Source organism: Rosa rugosa, chromosome 1, assembly GCF_958449725.1.
Source record: "Rosa rugosa chromosome 1, drRosRugo1.1, whole genome shotgun sequence".
Lineage (NCBI taxonomy): Eukaryota > Viridiplantae > Streptophyta > Magnoliopsida > Rosales > Rosaceae > Rosa > Rosa rugosa.
In genome coordinates this window covers 46,151,702-46,162,174 of record NC_084820.1, presented here as the reverse complement: position 1 = coordinate 46,162,174, position 10,473 = coordinate 46,151,702, and the positions used below count along the sequence as shown (strand labels likewise).

The window sequence follows — 10,473 nt, the reverse complement described above, 5'->3', positions numbered from 1 at the left end:
AATCATCACATTGATTCTGTGTTATTAGGCATTAATAGGGCTAGAATAGTTTTCCTTTTTGTATCCTAGAATCAAGCTGTATTCTTGTATATATGTTATACTAATCAATAGAGCAAGATATCTCCAGCAAATCAATCTTTGTTGTTTTTCACTATGCACGGTAATATATCTAACTTGCTACGACCAGAATGACAAATTTGATATATCAAAAAATGAGAAAAACTATTAATCATAGACATACGCTCTATATGGAATGTTTGCTTATGTAGAGTGAATGTAAATTGAAAGAAAAATATGTATGAGTTTTTTCTAATAAAAGTTTAAATTTTTGGGTTTATAAATAATTTTCTTGTGATAAACTGTATGTAAACTCAATTTTGCTTGGTTGATTTTTTAATATGCATGCATTTGATTCTTAATTTATGTAAGCAAATAGTATATTTCATTTTTCTGTCAATCTTCCATTGGCAAGAAAAAGAAGAAAAAGAAGGAAGTACTGTATAGGTAACTAGGTAAAAATGGAGGGTAAGTTGGTACTCGCCTATCCCAAGATCGTCAAATAGTCACTTCAGTCATTCACTAAAAACCTCGTGTCCCAGTGTCAGTGCAACAGTTCTTTAAAGTCCAAGTAAATAAAAGACTTTTTTTGGTACATACAAGACATGGCCTCACAGAACTGTAGCCTGGAATTGAAACAGCGCATTTATCAACCTTTGCCTACCATAATATATATACCTATCTAATTTCCATTATCAACCACCCAATCCCTTCTTAGCTGAATAGCTTCGTCTCCTGTAGTCCTCTGCCTTCTTGTTTCCGCACTGTTGCTATCTTCAAAGACTGATCACTGATGGCTCCATCCACCAAAAACTATCCAGTAAATGGCCTCAAAGTAGCAACCCTCACTGCGGCTTTCATCTTTTTCTTCTTCACAATTCTACTTTCCAAATCAGGTAAAGACTACATACAACTATATATACAAGTACCAAGCCATTTAAAGAAAGAACTATTCATATACAGCTCTGTATTTTCAACTAATCTTAATGAAAGTTCAAAATACCAATTGGTTTCTAGTTTTCTCAAATTGAATTCGTCATATTGAATGCCCTCAATGCATTGTTTCTTTTACTGTTTGGTCGTTTTCATTTCTTCATCTTACTGTGTGTTGCTGTTCTTGTTCTCATAATTTCTATGCACAGTAGTACAAAGAATTCAGTGAGCTCGGGCTTTTGCTATTATTTTTCATTAGTTTCACGTTGTGTTGTGCTTTTAACTTTGGCAGTGGATTCCAAACATTCGAGTCATAGTGAGAGCAGTGATATGCTGCAGCAAAGAAAAATGGTTCTGGGTTCAAGGCCTCCTGGATGTGAGAACAAGTGTTTGAATTGCAGGCCTTGCCTTGCTACTCTGGTCATTCCATCTCATCATCAAACAAAGCTTTCCAGTTTGTCATCTCATAATGATGAAGATGATAGCTATTATCTACTCTCATGGAAATGCAAATGTGGACAGAAGCTATTTCAACCATGATGGTCTATCTTTTATATATTCTCCAGTACCTTTCGCTTGGTAAAAGCTAGTAATGCTAGCTACTTATTGTTAGGTACGTGAGCCTTCTACATAGGTTTCAAAGTCTGGTATAGATCTCTAGCTAGCTCATGCATGTTGTGGTATGAGATTAGAGTTCAGGTAAATTAAATTATTTGAATATCATGAGATTTCGATGTGTAGTGTTCACCAATTAATGTATTTGTATTTATATAAATAGTAGTTATATGCTAGTTCTAAATAACCTTTTTCGGTATTTTCCAAGTGTTGATGTCATGTATGACCACAGAAAAGTAATGCTTTTACTAGCTGATGATCGATGATTCATAAAATTAAAGCAGCCACATATGGTACCGTGGAAAAGACTACACCTCCAAAGTACACTATTTTGTCATGCCTTTATATTCACTGTTAACTACAATTTAAAGTCTCTGCTACAAGTCTTTATTATTATGTTTACTTGGAAGTAGGAAAATGATTATTAATTTTTAATTTCTTGAGGTTGTTATGGAGTAAGTTGATAAAAAAGATGCATAAATTGGTAAGTTATAATTTCAACATTGTAAAGGTCGTGAATTTGATTCTTACTGACATATGTAAGGGTGGGGTGGACTAAGATTTTTTTATTTTTTTTATTTTTATTTTTTAAAGGAGAATATCATAAATGGTCAGTGAACTTTGACATGTTCGACACTTTGGTTACTAACTTTTCAAATAACTATCATTCAGTTTAATACAACAGTTAACTTTACTGTCAAAGTCAGTTACATAACACATCATCTTGAGGGCATTTTCGTCAAAAATGACAATGCTCAAAACTTTCTCTTCCCTCTGCATCTTCTATTCAACCCTTCGTTCCTTCAAATTGAGCTTGATGTATTTTTTTTTATGAACTAATTTCAGTTTACCCCCTTGAGGTTTGAGTCCAACATCATGTTAGTTCTTGTGGTTTCAATTTAATCAGTAACACCCCTAAATTTTTTAATTTCATCAGCCATGTCCAATTTCACTCACTCTGTCCAAATTGGACGTTACTCCGACAATATGGCCTACTTTAGAGGCTAAAATGGTAATTTCAAGATATTTATAAAAAAAACCTAGTACAAAAAGAAAAATCATCTTCTTCTTTCTCTAATCCTCTTCTCCCCAACAATCATGGCAATCTAATACACCTTTCAGATCTGTATCTGACAAAAAAAGCATATAATTAAATCCCCAAATTCTTCCAACGATCCTAGCTTCTTCAACATCAAAATCCTAATTTCAATTTCCTAAACCTTTACCAAATCAAACCATCGACGTAGTCCAAACCCCAAAATTTCCAAATCTTCCCAATCCCCAGTACTCCAAATCCCAACCCAAACCCTAACATTATCCCCAATTCAAACCCCAACTCTCTACCATCTTAAGCTCTCTCTTTTCTCCCAAACCCTACTCTCCTTCTACTTAACCCTCAACGAAAAACCCTTAATATCGACTTCACCACTCTTCTCAATTCCGAAATTTCCCCCTTTCAATGCTAATTTTGCGAACCAGAGCTCCCAGCATCGGCGGCGCCACTGGGGCTGAATCGGTGCTGGAAGATCAGAAGCCAGTACCTTTAGGGATTCGGGATTGAGAACAATGGTGGAGGATATCTACCCCACACAACTGATTGACGGCGACGGAGGATTCAATGCCGTCGGGCTCGACCGATTCGTGAAGGAAGCGAAGGTGATCGATTGTGGTCTCTCGTACGCTTTCGTCGCCATTATGGGACCTCAGAATAGTGGTAAAGCTTTGGACCTTTGTTCAATTCGATCAGTATGGTTTAGGTTGAACTAGATTTATTCACCCAAAAAAAAAAAAAAGGTTGAACTAGATTTGATAGGGATTTGGTTTGGTTTTGAAACTGCAAGGAAGAGTACTTTGATAATTCATCTGTTCCACATGAGTAAAGCCCGGCCTTCTTGTTGTTGCAATTCGCTCATTCAAAATCTTGGTGCATTTCGAGTTCTGGCCAGGTTTTCGTGTTTATGGTGTTCTTGAGTTTTCTCTATTGATTTTAGTTGTTGGGCCAGCTGAACTTTCTAAATTTTTTGGTTAGAATAGTTGTAATCAATGTTGCGAAGAATGAGGAAATAAGGAAGAAGTAGAAGAAAATCATAACGATGACAAATGATTTAATTTGATGATAAAGGCATATAAAAACCACATCAGTCCCATGGCAAGCAGGATTAAAATTTGCCATGATTAAAAATTGGATTAAATACTGCTTATTCCATATACTTATAAGCTTTCTTGTTTCAGTCCCTGACTTTCAAATTTCACCTAAAAACTCCTTGAATTCTCAATTTCCTCACAATTAGTCCCTGTCGTTAAGCATCCGTCAAAGACTTCGTTATCTTGCTGACATTCCGGTCGTTTCCACGCTAAAAAGTCTATTATACCCTCACTTTCTTCTTCTTCTTTTTTTTTCTCTTTTTTTTTATGTGTTTTTTTTTACTTTTTTTTACCTCTTCTTCTTCCACATCTCTCCTCTCCTCTATTTATCTTTGTTTGGTTATGAGACCCTCTATCATCCGGAAGCTCTCATCCTCTAGCACCTTCTCGCAAGACCGAGAATATGCATACCCAAGACTATGACTGTCAATTCTGACACGACCCGATAACACCACTAGAAACCCGCACGAAATAAAAAGAGTTGAACCCGCACGATTAAAAAGAGGGTCGGCCGCTGGTCAACCCACCAACACGAAGTGAACCCATGTACACTATGTCAAAAAGGCCTTCAGACGACAGAACTGTTCTGTCGTCTGAACGAACAAAAATGTGTCGTCTAGTACGGTGTCGTCTCTTGGGCATATCGAACGACATAAGAGTTCTGTCGTCTGAATTTTCAGACGACATAAAACATGTGTCGTCTGATGAGTTTTGCATTTTGGGAACATTATGATGAGTTGTGCTAATTTACTTTACACGACAATTATATGTGGTCGTAAATTGTATCAGAGGACAATTAAGTGTCGTTCTATGGTTGATTTGTATGACATTTAAGTGTTGTGTGAAAGATTTTGCAATTATACATATGTGATGTTGGGAAATGGTTTAGACAATAGATTTCTGTTATGTCAATCTCATTACGACGACAATTTACTGTCGTTTGAGATTATTTAGACAACAAATTTTTGTGGTCTGAAAATAACAAGGACCACTAATAGTACGTGTTTTATATTATCTGTAATCACGTCCAATTACACTTATTTGTTGTTGTTATACACTTTAGCCAGTACTTTGAACTAACTTATGTTGTTGTTTTGGCTTTCAGACTACAATTTTCTATTGTCCCATTGTCAAACAGACAATAGACTTCTAATTGGTTTTTGTATTGTTTTTGTGCAGCTGCAACCACACATTTTGGTGTGTTTTTGTTGTAGTTTGCAATTTGAGATAACACATATTACTAGTCCCCTGTTACAATTGGTATGCATGCATTCTGGAAATTAAAATTGCCCATTCATGAAACCATAATATCCACATCCAAAATCATTCATTGCAATTTTGATAAATCCACCATTGTCTCATGTACACAAACCTATTCATGAGCATCAGTTCAAAATGGCTCATATTTATTAATCTGGGCAACCAACAAAATATATGCATGAATCAAGCTTTCATACCCTGAGTTATAGGGCACCCCAAAAATCTGACTAGGCGACAAAGAACGAGCTCGTTTAGTCAGATTTCCACAGCCAATGACACCAGTCTGAGCAGGGTCTACGAAGCTAATCATGTCAAGCATATTCGATTTCTTCAACACTTGATAAAGGAAGCTGTAAAACCACAAGTCCCAAAATATCATTACAACAGTACTGAATATCACACAATGTACAACATAACTAAAATTACAAAAGTAAACAAAGATGTGCCAATTTTCCCATTATGTAACCATTCATTTAAATATATAGAAGGTTACATTAGAACTTAGAATGCAAGTCAGGTGTACAACTACGCACCGTCTTGTTCCTTGGCAAAATTGATGATAATAGTGGCAACCAATAACTAAGTAGCAAAACAGGCAGAACCAAGAATATTTATCAGAATAAGACCCCAAAAGAAAGAAGTTGCGACTCGACAGAGAGAGCAAAAGATCACATTTTGATAGATTTAAGGATCTGACAAACTTAGGCTATTTAATTTGGATTGTAGAGCAAAAGAGTTTGGATCATTTTCATAAAAATTGAGACATTGGAGAGCATGAAAAATGCTCAAAAATAGGTAAGTTTATAATAAATAAAACAAGAAGGTGGCTACACTCACAAAGTGGTTGCCTTCATTTACGAAGATATCCTCCATGTGAAGAAGGAGCGATCTCCACTGACTTGAGAGATCAGATTGAAGTTTTGAAGTGTTGTTTGCATACTGTGGTCCCTTAGGATCAATCACCTTTCACCTGAAACAATGACACGTAGATAAAAAGAACTAAGGTCACCAAACCATATGTAGATATCAAACCGTGATGGGTACCAAGAATTCGACTCTCACAATAGCACCAAGCCTTAATCAGTATGATACTACGTTTAAAGAGATGATCTTTGCCAATGAGGCGATCAACCTGTAAGGTAACAGCACCAGGAAGATGATCAAGAAAAAAAAAATTTCCAAAATCACAAACGAGCAAGAGCACCAAAGTCCAATATTTTTACTTGCTATAATAGACTTGAAAAAAATAATAATAATTGCATCTGATAAACCAGAGCTTCCTAGGAAAGCATCCTTTACATGAACCAAATCTGGTGACTTATTCAATCATATGTAGCAAAACTGGACTAATAAAACTCAGCTTTAGTGGAAGCCTACCTGCTCAAGAAAGCATAATGTACATAGCCCTCCTAACTAATTGAAGGATATATCAACCACAATATTTTGCACAAGGCACTTTACAAGCTTAACCTGCCACCAGAAAACACAACAATCTTTACTGAGGACAACTAAAATTAAGTAAATCTGAATAGAAACAAAGAAGAATCTCATAAACACATGTGCATTTCCTAAAGGTTTACAGGAAAAGCAAATTAAAGGACAAACTAGCGGTGAAACAGAAATTTTTAATGGACATGATGGTGTGGTGCTACTGTAACGCCCCAAAAGGGTTGACGTCACAGTGGCGCGAATCTTACGAAGCTTAAGTATTGACTAAGTAATACTCAAACTTCTTAAGATGCGCAAGGCTGAAGATAACGAAACTAATCAAGTGAAGTTTGATGAATAACTAAGTTTTTTTTTCTTGTTTTCTTTTGGGCAGCTGCAAAACTCGATATTTGGAATCAATGTATCTCAACCTTTGGTGATGAAAAAACTACATAAACTCAAGTGAAATCTGATGTTAAATAAACTCGAGATAGTCAAACTAAATAGACTACAAAGAGGTTTGAAATCTGAAGCTTCACACTACAATTGGTGGAAAAATTTCAAGCAATGACAACAGCAATTAGGATTTATCCAATTGAAGTAACAAGCTCAGCAAGAGTAGACAGAAACTTAAAAATAGGAAATAGAAGGATACATATGCATAATGGGGTACCCACTTTCCTAAAAACCGATGATCAGTCTTAATGCCAATTACTTACTTGCCAATGTAAGTACACAAATAGCCAGCAAGAAGTAGCGAGAGTAGCCGTTTACACCATACCACCTAGGAGTGACGCCACACCTCAAAGGATGTTAGACGTCCTCCATATTTTAATCACCAACAATCATCCTTTCAATGATTTTAATCACAACTCTCCAGATTTAAAGTAGACATGCAAAGCTACTATTTTGCAAAATTTCATGTTATTCGCAGTTCAAATGAATGGTCAAACAAGAATCTGAAATGACAGGAACGCTGAATTCTGCAGAAATCCTGAAACAGTGCAGTAACTTCAAAATAGCATAAGTATCTCATTTTAACTCCGTTTTTCATGAAACCAAGTTCAAAATGATCATTGAAGAGTCTATTTTAAGCTCTCAAAGATTGAGAGTGAAACAAGGAGTATAGGTTTTTCGAAAATCATGAAATAGCCCACTGGTTCAGCTTGGGTGTTGTCTTTGAGGCATAACTTCAAACACATGATGTGCAGTAATTGAACTTGACCCTTTCCAGTCCTAATCATCCTAATGGAGTCACCATAGCAAGATAATAATCAAAAGTGCATTCCACAACAACCTTGAATAGATTTAAGAACAGAGATTTAACAGAAAGTAGGTGTCCTTACCAAAAGAAAGTTTCTGATACTGATCAAAATAGAGAGGAACTCAGTGGTTTGAAATCTCATAGTCCCCCATTTGTTCTGTCATAGTGTAATACGTAAATTAGAAGAGGTTACCAAGCTACCAGCCTTCATACTATCAGGCCCTACTTCAAGGGGGAGAATTCCAACTTCAAGGGCTAATCGAACACCTGCTTTAGCGATCAAACTCTGTTGTCAAAGGAGAAAAAGACCTTATAATTGGTGTTGCAAAAGCACCCATCTCAATTCTAATAACTGCTCCCAGGCTCTCTTGTTCTTCCTGGAATCAACTGCGCCAAAGAACTGGAACAAATTAGAATAGGCTGCAATAGGCGCATTGACTGAATTTTAAAGTCATTCATGTACGTCATGTACTTTCACAATGTGCAGAAACATCACTTTATAATATATAAAAATTAAATAAATAAATAAAAAGTAGCCGCATCATTGTTTAAGTAATTGCAATACTATCAGCTCTTTGCATTATGATACCAAAATTGTTGAATTGGCATGCAAGACCTTGCAAGTGAAGTCACATCAAACTACCAATGCAATTCACTATGGAATGAGGTAAGAGAGAATTTGAATACAGTTAATGCTTATGAGAATTACATGTGAAGAAAAATTCCAACTCCTCTTTTGGGGATGTGATGCAATTCAAGTAGGAGCACTCCAGTGCAGAAGACAAAAAGCCATAGCCCTCCAGAATCTGTATTCACATACAAAGCAATACAACAATATATCAAATCTTACCTGTATTCATCAATCAATTCTATATGCTGTGGTTTCTTGTCTATTTTTTCTGTGGGCATTAATGATATATATGACTTGAATCTCACCAGTTAAACAAGGTCTCAGTGACCGATTCCAGTCCCACCCCCACCAACAATTGGAAATTTGGAATTAGGCAGCAACCACACAAGGGAGTGGGTATCTGTATGAGCATTAAGAAAAAGATGAAATAAGACAAATTATTGGAAATGAATTGAAATAATTGGTATCTCTACTAATATTAAGTAACAAAAGATGAAATGAGGCAAATAATTGAAGATGAATTGAACTAGAATCCATGAAATGCTACTATAATACTGTAATCATTCAAATTTCAGAGCATGTAAGTTACAACCAAGCACTGTGTTTCTGGCAAGGACCTTTTTCTTTCGCCGGTAAACTTTTGTCATTGTTCCAAAGATCACAAGTGTGTCAAAAGCCACTACAAATGAATGAGATGGCTACTGGCATAAATACAATTTCAGTAAGGCAACTCACAGGAAATTATAATACCCAGAATTTCTCCAAGCTACCTTTCATGCACTGATCAGTGCAAACATTGAATTAAAGACCAGTTTAACAGAAGGATTGCATACCTCCAAAGTCAACTCATCACATTTAACACTTACGGACTCAGTCATAAACTTGCTAGTTTCATGGGGAAGTTTAGCAGAAATCAAGCAACCTACATTATCACAATTGATTTTAGACCAACAATCTAATTTTGACAAGAGCAACATGGCAACATTAGAGCTTAATCTGATTAGAAACAATATGTACAGAGGGATATAAAATGCAGATTTAAACCTGGAGCTCAGGTGGAAGATATCTGGACTAAATTTAGTGTATGCTACAATATATCGGTACATCTCCTAATTAAACTCCAATCGTATATAACATTACATTCAATTCAAAAGAAGCAGAATAAAGTCCATAGCACTTAATTGCTGATTAATAATAACATGTCCCCAAATTACCTAGATTGATGTTGAACTCTTCAAACTCGTCATCGTCCTCGAACATATCCACCTTGGGGTCTTCAGATGCTACCTTCTGATCCTTCTCCATTGGAACAATGCCTGCGAATTTGCAATCAATGAATCAATTAACTCACTCAGATTTAGACCCAATTACCAAAAATCATTCAAAAGGCGATTGGCATTATCAAAATCAAATCTTGAATCTTTGTACCTAGAAACAAGAACATTGAATCAGATAACCCCAAATGAATTGCGATTCACCGTTCCCAAATCAAAAGGTACAGAGTTTTGAGAGAAAGGGATAGAGAGAAACTTACTATTCAATAATGTGGAGGACTATGATTCTAGGGTTGTTGTTGTTCCTCTGACCAATCTTGATTGTGAGCTTTGAACAGTAAGGTTCTTCTACTCATGTGTTTGCGAATGATAGAGGCCCCAACTCGGTACAACGGTTGAACTTTTAAATTTGTTCAAATGACTGAGTAGTATAGGAATTAAGGTCACATACTTCGATTGGGCAAATCCCAGAACTCGATTAAACAAGACCCATAAATTGATTGGGGAAAAAGACTCCCCAGAAATTTAGACAAACAAGCCTTCTGTTTTTCTGCACTACACTACGAGCAGTGAGCCTTCCCAGCAAATCCTTTTGTAGCACCAAGTTTCCCTAACAAGACCAACAAAACAGAAGAAACGTGTTACAAAATTGAAGAACTATAGCCAAACTCAAAACCCCAAAACACAAATCAACTTTAATTGAAAGAAGAAAGAGTTCTTGTTTGACAACATGGAAGAACCCAGTCGAAAAAACCCCAAAACACAAATCATTTGCAGAAAAAAAAACCCTAAAATCAATCGAAGATTGAACCCAGTCGAAACCCTAAACTACAAAATGATTGAAACCCTAAATTGCTTACCAATAT

The 10,473-nt window shown here is 35.9% G+C and overlaps 1 protein-coding gene across 1 annotated transcript; it reads left to right on the top strand.

The window, feature by feature from the left end:
• Positions 1–737: 737 nt before the first annotated feature.
• Positions 738–1,853, top strand: LOC133738795 (EPIDERMAL PATTERNING FACTOR-like protein 8). The gene is made up of 2 exons (XM_062166435.1): positions 738–953; positions 1,283–1,853. Exons 1-2 carry the CDS (start codon positions 851–853, stop codon positions 1,528–1,530), a joined length of 351 nt encoding a protein of 116 aa, XP_062022419.1. The 5' UTR covers positions 738–850; the 3' UTR covers positions 1,531–1,853.
• Positions 1,854–10,473: the final 8,620 nt, after the last annotated feature.

Coding starts and splice junctions, on each gene's coding strand:
- LOC133738795 (XM_062166435.1), top strand. CDS start 851: ATGGCTCCATCCACCAAAAACTATCCAGTAAATGGCCTCAAAGTAGCA. Junction 954..1,282: donor AATTCTACTTTCCAAATCAG/GTAAAGACTACA, acceptor TAACTTTGGCAG/TGGATTCCAAACATTCGAGT.